Genomic DNA, 23,332 nt, shown 5'->3' with positions numbered 1-23,332 from the left:
TTGGGTTACTACCAAGACTTAGTCAACTGGACAACTTAGGTCATGATTTAGACTAGAAACCCAAGCACACTTAATAAAGACATTATGCCAATCAGTGTCTGAAAACAGAATCATAATACAATAACTCAGGTTAAAAAGGACAGCAAGAGGTCATCTAAGTTTAACCTCTACTCAAGGCATGGTCATCTACAAGATCAAACCAACTTGCCCAGGACTTTATCCTGTCAGATCTTGAAAAATCTTTAATTTATATCCATTACTTCTCATCCTCCCACCATGAAGCATGCAGAGCTTGGTTCCTCTTCTCAATAACTACCCTCACAGTATGGGAAGGCTGCTATTGTGTCCTCCCAAAGCCTTCTCTTCACCAAACTAAACAAGGTCCATTCCATCAGCCTCTTCTCACAGGGCCTGTGCTTCAGCCCACCAATGACCTTGGCATTCCTCCAAGAAACTTGGTTGCTTATTGATGTCTTTTCCTACGCTGGGGGGACAAAAGCTGGACAGAGTATTCTACACGTGGTTTAACAAGTGCGAAGCTGAAGGAGATAATCACTACACAATAAACTTCTCCACTCCCAGAATGTGCACTCCTGGCTCATGTTCAACTTGCTGCTCACCAGGTCCCCCAGTCCCAATCTATCTTTCCTACAGGCTCTTTATTCCCATTCATCCTTGTTGAATCTCAAGTCTCCTGCCTGCTCATTCCTGCAGACTGGGTCCCTCTGCACGGCAGCTCTGCCCTTCAGAGGGTCCCTTTAGGTTGGTGTCATGTGCCATCTGAATGAATGGGGACATGTCATCTCTATCCAGCCATTGATAAAGATGTCAAACAGGACTCAATTTGTTACAGACAATTGGGTAGTGATCAACCCATCAATCACTTACACTCTGAGCCTGATCATACAAACAGCTTTTTACCCACCTGGCTGCCCAGCCACTTGGACCATGGCATTCTAACTAGAGTGACAAGAACGCTGTGGGAAACAGTGATGAAAGCCTTACTAAAGGCAAGGTAAAGAACTGCCACAGCTCCTTCCTCATCCACAAATCCAGACATTTCATCACAAAAGGCAAGGAAATCAGACATGATTTATCCTTGACAAATTCATGCTGACTGTGCCCGATCATCACATCGTCACTGACATGCACAGGAGTGTGTTCCAGAAGGACTCATTCCCCAATATCTCCAGGGACTGAAGCAAGAAGCACCAGCCTCTAATTCCATGGATCGTCCTTTGGCCTGTTTTGAAGACCGTGGAACTCATTTGTCCTTCCAATTTATTGAGACCCCTCCCCAATTTCTTTAGTCTTTTAGAGATGATAGACAAAAGCCTTCCAGGGGCATCAGACAGCAATCTCCTCACTCTCAGATTCACCCTGGTCTTGCACGGGATCAGCTCCTTTCAAGTAATCCCTGACTCAACCCTCATTCAATTCACGGCTGCAGTTCTTGAACTGTGACTGATTGCAGAGGCCTGGGAGCCCTTCCCTGCTACCTGAGCAGATTGGCATATCCCAGAAAGATGCAACATTTTGTTCAGATGTGTTCTCTCTCTATTTGCATTCTGTGGGAGACTGTAGGAAGCCAAGTGGGAAGGGATGAAAAAAACTGAGTAATCTGTCAGGGGATCAACACAAGTCTATATTTCACATTAAAAGTTCTTGAGTTTCACAAGCAGGAGTTGAAAAAAAGATTCCCTTCTTTATTACTGTCCTTAATACTTGCCTGAGAACGCTAATCTTCAGAAACTGAAGCATACTTTTAGTGAGTTAATAAAATTGAAAGGAAAATTCAGTCCTTATTTACTACTTCTAACCAAACTCTGTTCTGAAGTAGATATTTTAAGTAGAAAATAAATTATTCACAAGTGTCAGCATATGCAAGATTGATTTCATTCTAGGGTTCATTACAAAACTTCTACAGTAATAAAAAATATATTTACATTTCTAAAGTTATATGTTTTCATCTTATTTCCCACAGTCCTGCTGCTTAAGGAACAAAGTCATGAGAAAATTAGCCTTTTGCTATGTCACTCTTTAACGAGAACAGTTCCCTGACCCCCAGTTCAACCAAAGAATTCACTCAACCCTCTAAAACTAGTACCAGCAAAAGGGGACAATGACAAATTATCTGAGATTAATGATAGTGGAAATACAGCATTTTTAAAACAAATTCCATCCAAGAGCTACATTAAAAACATGTGCAAAGTTCAGGACTTCCTAATATTTGAGTTGACTCGTACTGAATTGATTCTGCTTTATTCACCACAAGCTGAATATGTGCTCACATTTTTACAATACCAACTGTAACTCATTTGGGTGCAGTGACTGATGCATACTAGAGGGGAAATAAAACTGTGGGGATACTGCCCCAGGGATCTGGAATTTTATGTCTGAAACAAAAGATGCATCAAGAATGAGCAGAAAACTGAGATTAGTGTGAAAATATAATTAAGACAACAGCTATATGTTTTTCCAGAGTATTTCTGTCAGGTGTTGATGATCAAATGGGTTTGATTCCCTGCAGTTTATGATGTGCACACTCTTCTGTTGTTGACGTGCCTGTTGGCCATTCAGAATACACACAAATCATTTGTAACTGTGAAGTCAATATAAACTGTGCTTTGAACATGAGGTATTATAAAAACTCCATGAAAAACAGAGCCCTTCTTGTTTCCATGTCAGCCATGTAAACAAGCAGCTTGGATACATAATGTGTGTGTGCCTTAGGGCATAACCTGTTGCCCAAAACTGAACTTGTGCAATTTAAATTATTCCAACATCAAAAGTGACATAAAACCAATTATGTTACGCATCTCCCAACAGCCAGCCCAATGTTGAAGGGGGAAAAGACAGGAACTATGCTTAAGGAAGAGGAAACCAGCCCAAAAGAAGACAAATTTAGAGATAAAATAGTTTGGTTACTAAAAAATAATTCATTTTAGCTATCAACTTAAGTATTGTGCATGAGGGGACAATAATTTACTTCTAGTAACAATTCTTCTCTAGTGCCTTATACTTCATGTTTTACACAAGCTCCTGTCATCTTGATTTAATAGTACCTATTAAAGGTGCTATTAAGTGTACTGGTTAATAGCACCTTTTAATGACAAAAAACCTGATGTGATAGACAAAAGCTCTGAAAATAATTGAGATGTTAATTCAGAACACGCTAAAACAAGTTAAGAGGGAAGATGTTTTCAACTGGAAACTAAATCTGTTTATGGCAGTAATAGCAGTTTTGTAATTTGGAATTACTAAGACAGTGTCACTCGTTACTTGTAATTCAGGTTTATGATGTAGTGCACAAGGGATGCAAACTATCATTTGTACCTTGCAGAACCTCGACCAGTTTCTTTGGAATTAACAGTGATCATAAACCATCACATTTAAGTACTCATGTTTTGCCTTTTTAATTACAAAATACCTTGCTAGTTACTCTTCTATGTGCAAATCTGCACAATTTGGTCAAGAAAGTGACTTTCATAAATTAAAGGTGGGCTTTTTACCAGGCTTCCCACAGTGTCAAAAATGTGAAGATTTATATGAAATCATTCATGGGATAACAAGTTTTGCAAGTTAATTACCATTTCTCTTTGCAATATATATAATAAGAATAAAAAAGTAGAAACCACTGATTTTCATAGCTTAAAAGATCAACAAAAGAAGCCTAACTGAATGGAAGATTAAGGACAGAAATATCCAAAGATATTTAATTCTCCAAAGAGAATTAAAAAAAACAATTAAGAAAAATACAGCATATTCCCTCTTAAAATGAAAAAGTAGCGACAATATAGACATACTGGGTTAAAATTATCCATTTTAATGAAAAATTACTACTTCTGCATTTTTGTAGTGAAGTCTGCTATTTATGAAGTTCTATTGAACATATTGGAATTTCAGAAAATGAAAGTGCTCAACAGCCAAATCTCATCTCATAGTTTCATTTACATACAAGCCTATATGGCATATTGACCATTCTTGTGATTGGTATACTTCTAAAATTAGTACCTTCACTCACAGATGGTTAACCAAATTAACTGACAGAGTTGTTTAATCACAGAGAAATAGAAGTCAACTATGCAGGACAATTGAAGCTCAATGCCCTTCAAGAAAAGATGGTAAAAATAAAGAGCTCACAGCACTTAGTAATATATCCAATATATATTCAATAGAGAAGAATAAATCTAGTCAAGAGTTAAACAGCAAAGTTATATGCAGCATACATGAAAGGGTCCCAATATCACCTACTGTCTTTAATAATCAGGTCTTTTTGCACCAAATAACCTGCTAACAAGTTCAACCTGTGAAGCACAGATCTACTTTTTCCAGATTAACCTTCAAAGACTGTCTAGCATTCAGCAGCTCACAAAGAAACATTAACAACCGTATTAAGCATAAAAGAAGGTGAATTAATGATTTCTTCTACAAATTCTCAGACTTGCAGATTAAAGAAGTCTGACACGAAACACTAGAAAAAGTTACTTAACAAAAAAGTAACACTAAATATGAATGAAGGAGAATTCTCACACAGTCAAAAAAGAGACAGACCTTAGGCCTCTTAAACGCATATTTGAGCTGATTCAGCCAAATGGAAAGAAGGAGAGGAATAACTTCTGAATAAGTACACACTAAATGGATTTTACACTGAGAAAACACAGCATGTAGTTTTAGAAGGCAAGTCTTGAATGTATGCCCAGCTTTAGCAGAATAAAAAAAAGTAGAAGCTTTTCCTGGATAGAAATGGTAACTTGGAACCTTCTTTAATTCACAAAAGTTGGATTTTGAATCTCACTTCTAGGAGGACTGGGGAGAGAGAATGTAACAGCAGTAGGACCAAACTTGTTCAATTGTTATATGTTAAGTGCAAAGCCCAATTTTAAAGTCACCTTGTAAACATATTTATTACCTTAAAACAAAAAAGCTCAAAAAAGGTAAGACGGGTTTTGTAAAAGCAATTTGAAGGTATACGATTTCCAACTAAAATGGCTTAAAAAGGATTAATTAGTAGTGGCAGTAGTACAAGGATCTCACTAGCATGTTACACAACTGCAGAAAGTATTACAAATCATAACCTGAGCACACACAGCAGTACCCACACTTAATTCAATTCTTTGGCCAGGAACATGCACAGAGCTTCTCACAAATCATGGCCAAAGCGTACTTCTTAAAACTTTCTACCAAAACCAGCTTCTAGTTCATACCAAAATTAATTCAGTGTTAAGAGAAGTCTGGATTAATTCATTTTCTTGTAAGGTGATTTTTTGGTTTCCCTCCCCACAAATAAATTACTGCAGATAATTCCTTTTTTTTTTTTTTTCCGAGCCTTCCAGCCATAGCAAAGCAATTAGAAGGTCCAAACGCCCTTTGAAAGAGGATCAAAAAATGCTATTTATTTTTATTCACTCATAAAAGATGCTGTTGACTGCACAGACATAACACACTATTTACTTTCTCATATGAGAGTATACCTTTCTTAGAAAGGTCCCTCCTTTGAGTAACTAGGCTCACAGATCTATTAAAATGGTTACACATTAACAGCCTCACCACCATATGGCCAAACCTGACCCATCAGACACCGGCTGAGGGAGAAAGGCTTAAATATCGTCTTCCAAATCAAAGATTCCATAGACAGAATAATTTGACTTTACTCAACTGATACACATGCTAATGAAGGCTGGGAAATTCCTCTGCCCTCAAAAAAGAAGAGCACCCCTATGGTTGTAGGCCTTTTGCACAATTACTTAGGATAAATTATTAATCTTCAGGAGTAACTACATCTGTTAAAATTAACATACGCACACACAAAAAGAAGATTTCGGAAAAGTACATAAATTTGCTATGCTAATGTAAACCACAGAAATACACCATACTTGGTCAGATCAAAGAATTATCTAGATTTTTATCTCTGCCCTTTTCCAAAGTTCTTCTCCTTCCTCATCAGTTACTGAGCAGCGTAATCTGAAAAACACTGGAATATTGGTATTGAACTCTGCTGCACCTAGTAAACACAACACTGTCATTTGTACTCCTAAACTGAACTGACATTAATAATGAATCACTGAGCAATCTGATTCTCCACATTTATCCAATCAAGGGAAATAAGGCAGTTATTTCCAAAGTCTCCACTACAGAGCAGAGCATTTCCTAACAACCTAATTAAAAGCCTTTATTATGCTTGTTCTTTCTGCCCATTTCCTTTTTCCAGGATTATTCTGGGATTCATTGTTTCACCAATTAACACTAATCCTCAGACTAAAGCTTTTGTTATCCTCTCTATAGATGAACTTCCCTCCCCCAGCAAAGAAACCCCGAAACCTCTTGCCACAGAAGCCAAAACCACTTTCCAGGAACTTTCTGTGTACATTTTTAGTTGATGCCAAATACAGAAGTATGACCACTCTTAAGGACAGTGTCTTTGTCATCAACCAACTGCTTCTTTAGATCATATCCAAGGCATTAATTGACTATGGATGATTAGCATCTTCTGCAGTGAAGCCGTACTTTCCAAGCAGGTGGGCGTTTCTTAGCTGTGTTGCTTTTTACATTTGTAACATTTTAAGAGCTTTGGTATGGTGCCACAAATCCTTTAGTAAACCAAATTATTTAGTGTTAAATGTTTCCAACTCTCAAAAGAGACACAGATGTAACAATAAGCCTCCTGGAGGCTTCTAGCTGTGAGATCAGATGCTGCAATACGCTGCGTGGGTATCTCGCCTCTCTAATGAGAAAAGCTCTAGTTATCTCAAGTTACTTTTGTTGCTTCATGGTTTGTTTCTGTTCATCCAAGAACTGACATCCGCTTATAATGTGTAAAGTCTAATAAATTATGCCAAATAGTAAAACAACATAAAAAAAAAAAAATTTAAAAAGCTTCGTTTTCTCACAGCAAGACAAGAGGTCTGCTGTAGGACACATCACTGTCTTCACTGTCAGGACTTCTCCCTGGTCCAAAAGAACAAGTCTAACAACTGGTTAAGCCCGAGATGAGGACCTGCAGGTGCAAGATTGCTCAAAGACAACATGCTACAACACAAACAAGTGTTCAGAAAGCTTTTCCCTCCCCCTCAGTCAAAAATAAGTATTTTTCATCTAAGAATCCACTAAAATCCAGAGCATTACTCAGACATCAATGTCATGATTTCTGTAAGGGAAAAAGGTATGTAAGTCTCATCACACTGCATTAAAAAAGGGTAGGATTTATGTGTGTCTGTGTGTGTATATATATGTTTTTATATATATATATATATATGTTTTTATATATATAAATTAATGCCAGGAGCTACAAATATATTAAGATATTATATATTAAGATATTTTATTTATATTAATATGTATATGTGTGGGGTTTTTTAATGCCAGGAACAATCAACTACTATGGAAGAACCAGATCCTGTACAAAGTACCTGAAGAAATAAGATTTTCATCTCCAAATGGTGGTGGTTCATGTGTTGACTTGTCTTAATCTCAGAAACAAGTGACAAGAAGCATTAGAAGAAATTCATGGCCCTGTATTCTTTGGAATCCACATCAGCATATAATTAGAAGACCATCTGTTCACAAAAGTTAACAACCCAAGGTAGCTGGTACCTTATCATCTGACAAGAAGGATCAAAAAATCCACAAATTTAATGTCAAGCATACTTTCTCACGGAAAGTGAGACGTTTTAGGCAGTGAAAGAGTATTTAGTGAAGTGTCTGCTCCTCGACAGTGCTGCTCACGAGAACATGATGATGTAGTACACATCGTCCAGGAAAAAATGCAACCATACTTAGCTTTGATACAGATACCAGCGAGGCTTAGTTAATTTTGGACTACCATTTATTACTTGCTTGTTTTTCCAAAGCTAGGCTGTCTCCCTGCTCCTCTCTCCAGCCCACTGAAGCAGGGGATTTGAAGGGGTAGGAGAGGGGAAGAAGCAGAAGAGTGTATCACTGTAGAAACAGAAATGCATAACAACACCACAGAACCTGATTACAATGCAGATATCATACAGGAAAAGGCATTAAACAAAGCACCCTTTAAAAAAGTAAAGTTTAGTCTCCACCTCTCTGCTATATTTGCAGAGCATCAAAAAATACCTTTTTATTGGACAGATGATCTCCACCCTTTCCTCCCTCCCTCAATAAGCAGTGTATTTTCATTGTGTTACACACGAAATTCAAAAAGTCCTCACACCCCTATGACCTGATCTTATTTTCCATGCTTGCCATGAACTGCCCAAGATGATTAGGGAACTACATACTGCATTTAAACTCCTTCTGATGTCGTGGAATCAAATTCTGGAAGAACCTAACTGCCTTCAAACAACTACCCACCCTTGTCGGCTTGTACTATTCATTTTCCAAAACAGTGATAACCATCACTAGATTTTAAAAGCAATCCATACAGGATCTGCATGCAGCATAGTGCAGCAAGGACTATATTTATCTCTGTTTCAAGGGGTTCCTGGACCAGAAGCTCCAACACCCAGGGAAGAGCAAAAGCAGCCCACTGCACACACACTTTAATAATTTAAACAATAGTAATAAGCAGTAGTACATAAATTAAAAAAAAAAACAAAATCAAAGCTTGTATATAGATCAGAAAACAGCTCAAATGCAACAGGCATCAAGATCTAAGGTTTACTGATGATTGTACATTACTTAGCATTCCAGTTTACAAACCAAGTGGCTAAAATTAAACTGAAGAAGTCAGTCACGTGGTATTTATTCCTGTAACTGTTATATATGAGTTTAACTCCTCCAATTTCTAAAGCAATGATCACTAGAAGCACTCTGAATGGTGTTCTATGCCAGTATTTTGGCACTTGATCACGCTCGTTTCAATGAGCACACATGCAACAGAAAACTATTTTATGCTTTTGGGGGAGTTGGGGTTTGGTTTTTTGGTTGGTTGGTTTGGGATTTTTGGTTTGGTTTTTGGGGTTCAGGGGTTTTTTTTGTTGGTGGGTTTTTTGAAAGGGGGGGTCATGTATTGCTTGGGAGGTCATGGGTTGTTTTTTTAAAGAATCCAGTCTCTTCCTACAGTGAATCCATAAGAAGACCTTCTTAATGGAGGTCAAATGACAAAAATTCAAATTACCATGAAATCTCTTTAAATCCTGATCTAGATATTGACAACAGATCCCTCCTTTCTTTTCTTCATGGTTTAAATATAAACACTGACTCTGCAACTGCAAAGCATGGTGTACATTGGTATGCCCCAATTTCTCCCGAACAGTACAGAAGTTTTTAATGTTTAATCTAAGATCATAAATACAAAGAAAAAGTTAAAGTTCTCTTGGGATAAATAAAGGTAGACAATTTAATATTCCTTGGAAGCAAAACTATCCCTAAATCAAGGGGGTTTTGGGTGGTTTACTATGATCTCTAAGTTACAAAATGCTGCTTCACATCATTGCTACCTGCTTCTTAAGGCTGCTGATATAACCAAGCACCCATTTCTGCTTCACAGTCCAAGATACTACTACTGCAAACACTAAGCACATCACTTACACAGAACAACTAGTATCATCACAGAAGGAAACTAAATACATTTTGTCCTTGTATTTTTTCCACTACAGATGGTGACTGACCTTTCCAAGAGGATCCAATATAAATCTGAAAATACTGTGTAAAAACACACTTGTGTAGAACCTTCTGGGTTATGAAACTTAAGTTTTGCTAAAAAGACTTTCTTTTCCAGGTCTAGTGATTGTTATCTTCAGACAAAAACCCAGAGATATAATTATGATCCACTACATTTAGCTGATGCAGCCATTTTCCCCTGTGTTCAATGGATTATGGCAAAAATTATACGGAAAAACTACAAAGCATTATCCATGCAAGGGAAAAAAAATCGTGTAATCTCAACTGGCTCTGCTTACCTGCTGACAAGCCATTGTAATCTGATTTCTGTTGAGGAGCTCAAATTGTTATGACTGAAAACACTTGTATTTGATTGTGTCTACTAAACACAAGTGTATCTAGAAAATTAATTCAAAGGAGTTGCAAACTGAAACATCTAGAGCACTACCAAGTTTATTCCCTTATTCCCTCCCTGCTGGCTGAGCCCACAGTGTCATTTCACAATGTTTCTTTCTTCAAATACTAATTCAGAGAGCTGGATGAGTACTCTTGATGAACTATCCAATACAGTCATCACTTTCAGAGTATTCAAATGTCTCCTCTAAACTCTCTTGGTCTCCAGCTCTTATCTCAGAATATACACATATATACAAGTATTTATCCTAAACACAAAAGTTTCCTTGTTTTACTAATGCCTTGAGCATTATATGGACTATTAACAGGATCTTAGACACCTACTTTGCTGAAAAAACCCTATTCTTTCCAACTAACAGTTCAGTCATGGCAGCCCACTGTGTTGTATCATCTTCCAGTCTGTGAGGTTTCCTAATATCCTATCACCAAATTGAAAGGAGTTTAAAAAAGCTCTATCTCAATTTTTGGTCTTGGAGTTATACATGAAGATTGTCATGAGTATTATTAGTATAACTTCAATCTTTTTTCCATGGAATGGCAGTTCCATGTAAAGTGCTCCTCTCCTTTCTACTTAAATCAATAAGGTAAGGAAGACACAAGAGAATACTGGATTTGGCATTGGAAAGCTATAATATCAGTACAAGATCACTTAAGATGAACTATAATGTAGGAGCACCTCTGTGCTGTTGCCATCATCTATCATTGATAACTGTTCACTAAGTAACTAAAACAAAGCCACCTAGTCCACACTTTAGAAAGTAAGAACCCTTAAGGGGAAAAAAATAGTAACTCAAATACCAGAATTATAATAAGGTTGAAAGGGACAATGGCTTCTAGAGAAATACAGTTACACAAACAAGCCTTTTCATGAATATACACACTAAATGGCAGAATAACACACTGCAAACCTAGTTAGGAGTATAATGTCTGAACAGTCCCGATACATAGTGGAGAAAGAATTATAGCAGAAAGAGTCTGCTGTAAGTTCTGCAAAATTTCAAGTAAACTCTCCCCCAGCTTAACAGCAAAAAAAGCTCAGTTAAATGCTAAGTTCAGCCACACCACTGACGTCACCCGTTTTATTACAAGCTGCTTTTAAGTTAGTAGTATTCCCCTTATATGTTTAATGGATCAAGTAGAGACCAGCTGTTCAGCCCATGCTACAGCTCAAAGCAACCCAAGGCGATAGATTCTACCTCAACAGGGAACATGGGAGAAAAGGAGCATTGGGGAACACAAATAAGCATAAAAAGCCTTAATTTTATTTCCTTATAGAATTGAAAAAAAAAGACGGAACACAGAAGGCCCATCTCTCGGGTTATTAGACGACAATTTTTGAAGTTGCTGCAAAGTGCTGCAACTTCATAAATGCCTCAGATATCAAGCACTCTAGAGGAAGTAGTTTTGAGTTATTCTAAGAGAGAATTAAGTTATGATTTCGTGCTGCAACTAGGGAAAGACAGAAAGAACCTTAAAGCTGGCAGCATTCTAGAAAGCTGACAGACATCTGCCAGTGAAAGAATTATTTAACTGTAATGCTGTGGGCTACAGATAATGCCTTTAAGCCATGCCTAAGAAACCACATACTAAACAATTAAGCATCCAAAATGGAAGAAAGTTTAGCTTTCTCTAAACTAATAACTAACTCAGGAATGGTACTAGTATTAGAATGACACAGTACTAAGACATACCAAAACTTTTTTTTAAGATATAATTGGAAAAAAAAAATTAAATCAATGGAGAAGTGAGAACTTATCTGATTTTCAGAGGAAGAATGTACTCCTTAGAAGCTCAGCCAGTCTCAGAACAGCAGCACCCAACCTTTCAGAGACTAACACATGGACAACTATATTTTAAAAACCGAAGTGCTCGTTGCATGCTACTATGAAATGGAGAGTACTGCTGACTCTGGAGAAGAGCACTGATGAAATGCTGGAGTACATCCCTCCCACTTCTCCATCACAATAAAGTAGAATCGTCTTCAAGTGCTTACCCCAAAAGCAAGGTGAAATTCCTTTCAGGAGTATTTTCTTGGTTAAACTCTCTCACTCAGACATTCAAGGTCTCTGACCACAAAAAGACCACAGAAATGCATCAAAGCAAAAAGATGTTTTCAGCAGTACCACACTATTTTAGCTGAAATATAAATCAGATCTTAAATGTAGATCAGTCAAATGTGGGAAATTTCAATGCAGGGTGTTAGACATCAAACTTGCATTGCACTACCTATTTTAAGAGACAAACACACCTTGTTATCAGCAAGTTTGAATTGAGAGGAATTCCTTTGTTCTAGAGTTTCACTTCATCCACCACTATTCAGTTTTTAGGCAAACTCTTTCTATCACAGTGCAAAACATACTCACTCTCTTTCCTTTCCTCTTCTGGCTTCTGATGAAGAGGTTTCCAGGGAAACTTTAAACCACATACACTAAAAAAAAAAATTATTCTTCAACTCAGAAAAATACAGTTCCTACTAAAGCACGCTGAGGAGAGTGATACCAAGCCAAAACCAAGCTCCTGTTTACTGGTTTCATCAGTTTCTCCTTGAATATGCACGGGTTTGCATAACTGAGAAACCATTTGCACTCTTCTTTTGGCTTCTTGCAAAGTATGATTTGTTAACTAACCCACGTTGCACTGAAAACTATTGTGTTTTTTCAAGAGTCTCCGTTAACTAGAGGAATACTTTCCATGTTTAGCTCTTCAAAACGAGAGGACAATAACACTCTCCATTTACGAAAAGAAAGGACTTTGTCTCTTCAAAATCGGTAACAAAGGACAAAAATAAAGCTCAGCATATGCCACACTGCCCAGCTATTTGCTCAGAGTAGCTGATGCTGCACCACAGCTGGGGAACAGACCACAGCTGAGCAAGATTAAAGCACTCTCCACCCAGGTGAGAGCTACAGAGAACCATGTGCATGACATTCTCACTGTTATATCCAAGACGTCCCTGCTATCTACTGCCCTAAGAGGACAACCAAACAAAAGGATGTGACTGTCTCAGGACAGGTAGCATGCTCTTTCATCTCCCTGTTCATTCTCTGAGCTTTATCAAATCCAGAAAATTTCCTGGAAACCAGTAAGCAATACATCAATAATTGTGACTTATTTGCACATGTTCCCATGAAACAGGCAAAAGAACCCGAAGACACCAGTGCATTTATTCACAGAAGGCTTTTCAGGTGTAACAACTTCCAAAACAAAGGGTCAATTCAATCATTCAAGTTGAGGTGACAAGAAGCACAATAAAAAACAAACAAACAGACAAAATACAATCAGTGACAATCAAGTGTGTGTAGAGGAATAAAGAGCCATGACCACAGGAAAGAGATTGAGATGACTATCAGATAATGGCATGAGTCAGCCAGCAGCTTGGCTCCACGAGCTGAGTCAGTTTTTAACAATGCAATTGGCCTGAAATAAACTTTATTTAAAGCACAAGTAGTGCACGTGCAATACTCATACTGAAGTCTAAAACTCCAGTTCCTGCAATTATACTAGAACTCATTTTAGGGGGAGGCTGGAGGGGTAACGATGAGATTTTTCTGGTCCCCCAAGAGATCAGGAAAAATCTCTTGTTCAGAGTATAAACAGAGAAGCCTGTTCAATTAAAGAAAATCCTATTAAACTGATCTTCCATATAAAGGACTGAAGTGACCAACTCCAAAAGGCTATAGAAGACACAATGAATTCAGAGTTTAATTAGGTCACACTGTTAGCTAACTATAATCTATTAATTAGCATTCTTAGTTTTTACAGCTCATTGCAATAATACCCTTTTACTTTTAAATTGCACCCTTCTTATTTTTGGACCAAAGTTATACAATTCTACCAGTGTGGTAGTAATTACAGTGATTGCCTTGAGAACAGCAGCCTAGAAATATCTGTAAATGTTTAATTAGGGGATAAAGGAAAGACAAGAAAAAAAAAATCTAAGAGTAATCACTGTTCTCTAATCTATTCATATTTAGTAATTCCTTAATCCATTCTAAACCATATACTCATTGGGTTTTTCTTGTAAGATATTGAAAGCATCTTCAAATGTCAAAACTGATTTCAGAAAAAAAATAATTATTATATTCCAAGACATTCTCTTTAATATGAAAACAGGACTAAAAATGAAAAGAATTTGAGAATTAAAAGACTTACCTGCAACTGAAATACAAAGAGCACCAGAAAGTTGAGCAAATGGCATTCCACATATTATTATCCTGGTACTGTACCACTCTAACTAAAATTTTCACTGTATTACTCCTTCCAAACAAGTCCAACTTTTACAAAAGAAATTATTTAACTGCAGGTTTTCTGCACTCCAAGAAGACATACGAGAATGGATACGAAACGTCACACACCTTAACAAACCCCACATCGTGATACTTACCATTTAGCAAGAATACAGCTGGAAAACCACATGACAGGTTCATTAAATTATTTCTTACTACCTTGGAAAAAGCAATTTACTTTCTTCCACTAAGTTCTTTAAGAAGTGAAAACTGCAGACATATTCAGTGTAGCAGAGTACCATTAACCATAAGGAATTTGCTATTTAAGACAGGTCACCTAAAAGTAGAGTACAACATGTAGAGTACTGCCAGCACTATCCTTTTCCTCCAACAGTTTCCCCTCTCCCTTCCACCTTTTAAAGCAAACCTTACAAAAAGTGTTCCCTAAAATAGCAACTATACCTTAAGAGCTACAAGAACATGATCACGCTTGAATTATGGAAACTATTTCATTAAACGTTCTTGGATATTTAAAAAGCTCAGTAGGGAAAGTAATTTTGCCATGGTGGAAGCTGACTTACATTTCAGGGAACTTTTGAAGCTGGGTGCCAGGCCCATTTTTCATTAAGAGTGAGTTTTATGACCTGAGAGTCCAGAGAGATGCCTAACTAACATTTGGCCACAAACAACTGAAGAGGAGGATGCTAACTCAAAGACAAGTAGTTACTTCAGGATTAAGATAGCAAGAAGGTCTAGGTGAGAAAACTTGAAAAAAGCTTTTAATAAGTGGAACAGACTACAAAGAGACCTCAACTTTAATCAGCCTCTCAGTTTTATTCTAAGTTGGAGATGCTTTTAAGATGGACAAGACAAAAGACCCACACGCCCCAGACTCTCTGTTCTTCTGCCTATTCTGTAACTAGCCAGACCACTACAAAAAACCTCATAGGGTGTTCTGTGAGAGTTGTACAACAAGATACACACAGCTTATAATAAAAAAATAGATGAGCATGTAGAAAACAGTGTTACTTAAATGTAGCCAAGAACACAATTTATATCTGTGTGTGAAAACTGCAGGTCTGGAGGTTTTCCGTCTAAAGTAAGACCAGTGTAACTTGAACTTTGTTTTAAGGGCAATCCATCAAAATTCAGCAACAGTTCAGCTGTATTTGGGGTCAGCAGTTAGTACACTCTGCATCTCAGAGAATGCTTCAAGAGGTAAATGGTACGAAAATACTAATTATGAACAGGGTAACATACTTTCCCAAGGAAACCACGTGGTTAGCACCAGGAAAAAAACCCCACATGACACCCAAGGGGAGACAGGCACTCAAGAGGTGGCTTACAAGTCTGACAAGAAACATTTAAAAAGAGACCTGCAAGTTGAAAACATGTCTTACCCACATCAATTACCCAAGAAAAGCACCGATCTCATTTAGCTGCTTAAATGTGACATGCAAGTTTATTAAGCTCATTTAATCACGCTACCACACTAACACAACCGTGACATCAGATGACAAACCTGGTTTTCTTCCTGCAAAACTCTATATTGTTCCTTCCAAATGGTGATTTTTGACGCTTCATCTTTCCTCAGAGCTCTCTCCTTTTTTAGCTCGGGACTCCAGAAGGTCTTGATGCTATTCATGGAAGAACTCAGCTTGCTTTCCTTCACCTCCACGTCCTTGCGAAGCAGATCGTTCTCCCTCAGCACTTCCTTGAGTTGTGTCTGCAGATCCATGATGGTGTTATCCCTGGCCTGGCGCAGCGAGTGAGGCACAGTGGATGCCATGCTCACGGGGGGGAGGTGGTGCTCCCCAAATGCGATGGTATCGCTGGCAACTCCACTACTGGCAATGTTAGGGCTGCTCCCCATCGCAGTCATCCTAACACCGTAAGGCAGCCGCCCCCCAGACCGGCCCAGGGTCATGGTGCTTTTCGGGGTGTCTGCACCCACGTTCTCATGGTCACTCAGATACATAGGGCCGGACGTGGCATAGGCAGCATTTAAGGACTGGATATTTTCCATAGAAAGGGTTTTCCCACTGCCACCCCCAGTACTACTCCCAGAGCTGCCTCCTGTACTGTTGGTTCGACGATGGCCCAGGCGTGGCGACCGTGGCAGCCTCGGTGAACGCCCTGGGCTCTGGGTGCTGGGCTCAACCTTCCCCACGGACCGAGCACTTCCATACATGATTAAGCTGGTGGTGTGAGGCAATCAGATAGGCAAAAATCGGGAATGAGAGAGTTCTTCAGTGGTTACAAGTCAACTTAAGGCCAATCACAACTTATAACAGATCCAGCTGTCCATCTTCAAAGTCACACGCTCACGATGTTCAGGACCATATCTGTATCAATAAGAATAACATATTAAAAACTGGATCAGTAAGAGTAACAAATTAAATACCTAGCTTATCACCAAATGTTTTGTCCCACATTGGAATAAAGTGTATTTTACTACCCTTGTACTTCTATAATATGTTTTCAATTTCCACTCACAGAAAAGCAATCTTTTATTTAAACCCTAATATTTAAACTCAAAAAGGAACTTCTATTTTTGTTTTCCTGTTGTTATATTATCACAGTAAAGAGGTAAGGGAAAGAGAATCCATCAATTTTCAAGCTAAAATTTTGTTGGTCATGATCTAACTCTACAGAAACCATCTCAACTTTTCCTGTGTTTCTCATCAGCCCTAATTCTTTACCTATTACCTTTCTGAGTAAGAGAAAAATCAAAATTTAAAGCCCACTGAGTAGTATATTTTTCCTTCAAGGACTGCTAGCTTCCATAGGACACAATTTCTAAACCCTTGTGCTGTGAAAATAATCCTGCAAATGGGAAGACAGGATGGACTGAAATGACTCTGATCATGATCTTGACTACCAGGTCCCATTAGTGTTGCTGTCAGCCTTTCTTCAGATGCAGAAGTCAGAACCAAAACTCAGAAAAATCATGAAATCACTACTGACCACAGAGCTTAAGCAAGTAGAGATGCAACTCCAAAAGAACAGCAATCACACAGCAATGGAACCAACGAGGTTAAGAGGAACAAGAAAAATCAAACCTCCACTGAAAACTAGTTCTGGTCTTTTGTTTTTTTCTCAAACTAAAGTAACTCAAATCTTTGTTCAGCTTAAGAAAAGATTTCAATTGAAACATGCTTTTCATTAACCAGCTCAGATTAATTCCATGAAATAATATTCCAGCAGCAGGGACCTGAAACACAGAACAGTATGACATCATCATGCTGCTGTTCCTTCTCCCCTCTACTTTTTCATTAAACAAGAACTCTGGCAGCATATGCAATAAAACTCCTTATTTTTGCAGTGCAATATGATGCTGCTGTACAAGTGCTGGCAGGGAACCCTTTAGTAGAGGGGCACAGGGCTGGGACTGTGATTAGTAGTCAAGATCTAGCGGAAAAGCAAGAGACAGGGAAGAAATCCATTCCTGTGACTAAACTACTGCACTAAAGAACCACTCCCACTATACAGTTCTCTTCCCCCCCCTCCTACTTTTTCCCAGTGTAAACTATTTCATGTAACTGTTGGGCTCAACTGAAATGAAAACTAGAACACTGAAACATTCCTGATCACAATAGGTGAAAGAATATTGGGCAGTGTCTAAAGAGCAGCAGCACCTTATATATCCCTACATCTTTCCTTTCACACCAGCTTTTATCTAACTGCCTCCCCTGTTCAGAAGTTAGGTTTGACAGATATTCAGAATCAATTTTTCCAAATCCTATAGCATGTTAGTGAGATAATAATTGGGCAAGCAGATTAAAGACTAGGTTTAAAAGAGGAATACGCTTACAAAATATAGAAATAGTGCAAGTGGGTGGAGGGGAAGAGACAAAAAATAATATTGCAGAAAATACTGGAAGGGAAAAAAGTAAAAGCCCAATGAAGAAAAGATACAGCATTTTTCCTTTCAGAACAAAAAGTTAGTAAAGGAAAAGATACGGTAAGAAATAGTTTTAAAATGTTTAGTTGAAATTTTAAATGGAAAACTAGATCAGAACAAGCCAGCATTTTTTCATTTTCACACAATTTCATAGAAGATACAATGGCATGAGCAGTTTTACAAAGCTTATGGAAGCTGATACTGTTTTGCGAGTAGCTCAAGACATTCAAGTGCTCGCTCTCTTTTTTTTAAAATGACAAGAAAAGCTAGCAACAATATTACTACAGAATATTTTAAAACACATATGTAAAGGAAAACAGGCCAAGGAAAGACAACCAGCAGCATTAAATAATTGAAATTACCTACCAAAGCAACACCTACAGATTTATTTTTTTAACACAAGTTACATTTCTTCTATTTCAAGTCTATATCCTTATGCAAAACAGTACAGAAATATAAACTATGTAACAAAGTCTACACTGTTCCACTGGAGTTGCTTCAATAAGCAAGACACTGTGCCCCAGATCTGGAAGAAAAACACTTCTTCCAAACAGAAAGGCTATTTCAGACTAGTCTCACTGTTTGAGATATCAAAATGCTAAAAATGCTGCTGTGACACCACTTGAGCTCTCAAAACAAGTCAGATATGATTTCTTAGACGCTTCATAAAGTACATTCAACTGAGAGCTTGCATTCATGAGGATTCTCTTGAAAATTAATGCAAATCACAACACTTAATTCATTTGCTAAAAACTCACCACAGTAAGTCAGTGCAAACACTCATTCACTTAACAGCTTTAAATGAGTTTAACTTGAATCAAGAGATCAGACGTGTTTTACTACATGAGTTTCAGTTTCCCCCAAAACCACTAAGTTTAAAAGCTGCTGGAAGTACATCACTGTTGCACACAGAAGTATCACCTGGTAAAGCCCTTATCAGCACACAAGAGGAGCACAAAAGTTTTTAGATCATTTCTAGTGAGTTCATCACCCTCAAAATGAGAAAACTCACGGAATTGCTTTCTCCTTGCTTTAGCAAATGTTTTGCTGAACTATTAATACTTTTCAAAGACTGAAATTGGCTGATACCCTTGACAGAAAAGCAGCTTCCCAGGCAGCTGCAAGGAGCTGGTACCACAGCAGGTGCTGTGCAGGAAGCATCTCCAATTATACCGAGCAGGCAGGTGAGCTCTCATCCACCCGAAGAGGAAACACTGTGCTAATTCAGCTCTAAGCTTTGTTTCACAGGTAGGCACCATCCTGTCTGCTTCTCCACAAACATCAAATAATTCAAGCTATGAAAGCCAACTGCTAGAAATAGCTGTTGATCAGGGTTATGGGAAGGATTCCCAGAGCTGGCACCGATGAAACTCAGGGAGAACAACTCTACTCTCACTGCCATGAGTTACACTGCAGCCACTTTTCAAACCAAAGCAATAGATTGAGAAGTAGACTCTGGAAAGAGGTAAATGTAACCCTCCAGTATTTTTCTTGAATAACAACTTTGATTACACCATTGTTAGGCTTCAAAGCTGTGAATATCCCAAGTGTTAACTAAATACACCCTTCCACACATGCAGCCAGTTTCAGTCATTTCACTGACACAAGAGATTTGCCGTGGTTCAAGCAAAAAAAAAAAAAAGTTACAAAATAAATCTTAACTCTTTTTTTCCCCCCATTTTTTTTCTAGTAGCATTTATCCCCAGTCATATCAATTTGTTGTAGAAGCAAATATTAAGGCAATTAAGCTAGGAAAAACATCTTTCATCCTGGAAACAGCAAAGTGAAGGAAGTAACAAAAAAGTCTATTCTTATTCACAGCACCAATTAATCAGGAAGAAGAAAGAATTCTATTTTTCCGCCTGGAATCCAAGCAAAAGTATACGGAAGATTTCTTTCAGATAGTAAGATAAGCAGAAAAGTTGAGAGTTTTTCAATATTCTGACCCACGCTACCATTTTACCAGGAATCTCAGAAGTATGATTTCTTATCTTTCATGAGGCCAACATGCAGCACTGTTACTATTTTCCTCTTCTACTCTGACTCTAATTTTAGTCACAAGTAAATCATCCCTTAACCTTACAAGATGGTGGTAACCACAAGGAACACTGTCCAACTGGGACACGAACGTGCAAATCACCTTCCCCTTGCAAGCTCTCCTGCAGGTTTCAAAAAACTTTGTAATCTTGGGTAAGGGTTCCTATATTGGCAGAAAATACCAAAGAAAGAGACTATAAACTGCAAGTGTTTAAAAAAACCAAAACAGCTGAAGCCAGTGCTAAACCATTTTCCCTCAAAGGTAGCTTGTATACCTTTAAAATTATGAAACAAAATTCTCATGTTCACTGTTCAATAAGGGAACAAAAACTTCCAAAGAGTAAAAAATTCAAGTCAGCCCAAGCAAAAACTTTGTATAGATATCTAGAAAGTGGCATAGCAGCTTTGCAAGTACAAAGACATATGACTGACCTGCTTTAGTATTAGAGGAAAATGCTATCTAGTGATTATGGAAAAGCTGGAAAGAAGGACTATCAGAAAAACAGGCAGGAATTACACAGTATTGTAGAAAAAGATTTGAAAAAGGACAGTTATGAACACATTTTCTGCATGAAAATGTTAAGATAAATTAACAGTACATCCTGCCTGAATGCCAGCTAAGAAAAATGTCTTCTCAGATCACAGGTGACTGTCCAAAACCACTCAGAGACAGACACCATGAACTGTGGAAAAAGTTTAAAATCTGGCAGTAGACATTTAAATGCACTGCAGTGCAATTTATTTCATTACAATAACCTGGTCAGCCAGTGAAAAGCAATGGAGAATTAAGCTTCCTTCAAAACAGCAAAGCAGCTACCAACCCAATAAGTACACCAATATCCAGACCCATACACACTGAAAACAGTGATTCAAAGCAGCCCAAAAGCTGCATCAGGCCCTGGCACACTAAACAGTAAAAAGAACAGTAAAAAGCCACCTGCACAACTTCATGTAGATTTACTTGTAAGGCAATTATGACATGAGAGAGAGCAGGAATAGGAACATGGGTCTTGTCAAAGATCTGATGCTTTTCAATAAAAAGGTTGTATTTAGGCATAGTAGAAATGTAAGAAATTCTGCAGGGATCACATTAATATCAACTTCAGTATGAAGAATCCAATAAAATGAGATGTGTTTACCAATGCTGTCACACTCAGCCCCTATATGTAGTATTTTATGTGAACCAATGGCTCAGAAAGCAGACATTCCTGGCTACAGCTGACAGAAAACAGAAGATTCATTGACAGAGAGTTTTGTTAACCTCTGGAGGATCTCTCTGTCATATAAATATATAATGCCTTCCATATCTCCCTCTACTCCAGGACAAATACTAATACCACAGTAACTACTTCTAGGTAAGCAAGCAAACAAATACACAACAACATACTGCAGAAATACAGGAAAAACCCTGCTTACGTTTGTCAAAACAAAAGGCATTTTGGAATAACTTCTGCAGCCTTCAGCAAGTACCATTTCCTCTGCATTTCTTTCCTGCAGTTTCTGTTCAGGACTGATATCAGCTGACAGACAGCAACATCTATGGAGACAACTCCTTAACAGTATCACTGCCTGATAGTCGGGAATGGGGCAGTGGGATCACAAACCAGGCAGGCAAGCACAACTCTAGTGCCTCCCAGCAGCATACTGGAAGCCATCTATCCAGCTTCCAGAAGACAGAACTTCTTGTCCCACCGACTCCTGTCTGCACAACGAAAGTTCAGTTTTATAATAGAAGCAAAGTCAGCCTTCACAAGAGGCGTCTTAATCTGATAAAGGTCTGCAGCAGACACATTAGGCTTCATTAACAGAGGTAGCAATTGTTCCCATTTACATAATTCACACCCAAAGAGCTAATCACAAATAAGGATGACTGGATTACTCAGCAGGACCTGGACTACGGAGTAGCACCGGGAGAAGAAGGGGGTAGAAAAGGCAGAATTTCAAAAAAAGGAAAAGCTTATATTCCAATAAAACCCTGCCAGATATCTTTACCCTGGAACCCAGATAGTGGCTGTAATGAGAGAATTGACACGATTCACAACTTAGAGGTGTCTTAATCAAGTGAAATATTGAATTCCTGTTGCTTCCTACTGCACACCACCACAGTTACAAAAGCTATAGCTGCTATGTTACTTTTTAGCATAAAGTCTGAAGCCTTTAACTTAGGGCTATATTATAGATTTCAGTTTTGACTAGCTAACTAATTTTCATGATAATTTAACAACTATTACACACAAAAAAAAAACAGAAGCAAGTTTACTCTGCAAGCTGCTTGCAAGCCAGCCAGTGCTGGACACAAGGCATTGAACCCATGGAATTCAGGGTTGTTTATCTCTATCAAAATATCCTCGTGGCTTTAAGAAAGCAAGAAAGCAAGAGGGATGAATGAAATTAAGACAGAAAAAGACAAAAAAGTAACTGTTCATATTAGGATTGACTCTCCTTCCTAAATAGCACATAAACAGAAGCCCAAGCGCTGCCATCTGTTTATATCCAATCCTTTTTAAAAGCTGCGGGATGGTGGTGGTTGGTTTGTTTTTTTAAATTGAGTTCACCTACTTGCACATCTGCCAGGTTCACTGAATGTAGCAGTGCCTTTGTTCTGTCTCACCAAACATAAGAAGATGGGAATTGATATATTCTCCCCCACGTACACGACAGAGAAATCTTCCCAGAACAGCATCTCAGAAATCCCCAATAATCTTGAGATGACTTTGACATATTAAAAACCCCATGTTTTGTAAAAGGCAGGGCATCAACCCCGACCCTAACATTTTGAGGAAAAAAACCCAGCAGTCATTTGTCAAGGGAGTGTTTTGTTTCTAAACATAAAGTGACATTCCTGTTACAGTTTTTTCATTTGAAAGGTTAGCATAAATGGTACACATACACTTTAAACCACCACAGAACATGGAAACATCTTGATGACCTGTCCTTTTTAGATACCACTCTGCTTCCTATTCCTACAAGATAGTCCATCCAGAAAACATTACCTGTGAGTCTCTAAACAAGAGGCAGAAATACTCATCAGCTTCCTAGTTAATTTGTCTCCCACAAGTATACAATTCCTTTCATGGGATCTACTTCCTCAACAAGGAAAACAGAACATATTCTACTCTACAACCGTTTCTTTGCAAAAGCAGATTTAACTAACATCAAGTTTTGTTTCTTATAACTT

General features: G+C 38.1%; 1 protein-coding gene across 14 annotated transcripts in view; it reads right to left on the bottom strand.

Annotated features, from left to right (window-relative positions):
• ERC1 (ELKS/RAB6-interacting/CAST family member 1) overlaps positions 1-23,332 on the bottom strand; it is a 289,340-nt gene that overhangs the window by 262,080 nt on the left and 3,928 nt on the right. For all 14 annotated transcript variants that reach the window (XR_004357059.1, XR_004357060.1, XR_004357061.1 and 11 more), the window contains exon 2: positions 15,736-16,558. Coding sequence is in view for 11 of the 14 variants with exons in the window: in XM_032687654.1 (XP_032543545.1) it covers positions 15,736-16,404 (669 nt within the window). In the remaining 3 variants the exon portion in view is untranslated. The remainder of the gene's footprint in view (positions 1-15,735; positions 16,559-23,332) is intronic.

The sequence above is a fragment of the Chiroxiphia lanceolata genome, chromosome 5, assembly GCF_009829145.1.
Source record: "Chiroxiphia lanceolata isolate bChiLan1 chromosome 5, bChiLan1.pri, whole genome shotgun sequence".
Classification (NCBI taxonomy): domain Eukaryota; kingdom Metazoa; phylum Chordata; class Aves; order Passeriformes; family Pipridae; genus Chiroxiphia; species Chiroxiphia lanceolata.
This window is presented reverse-complemented; position numbering and strand designations above follow the sequence as displayed.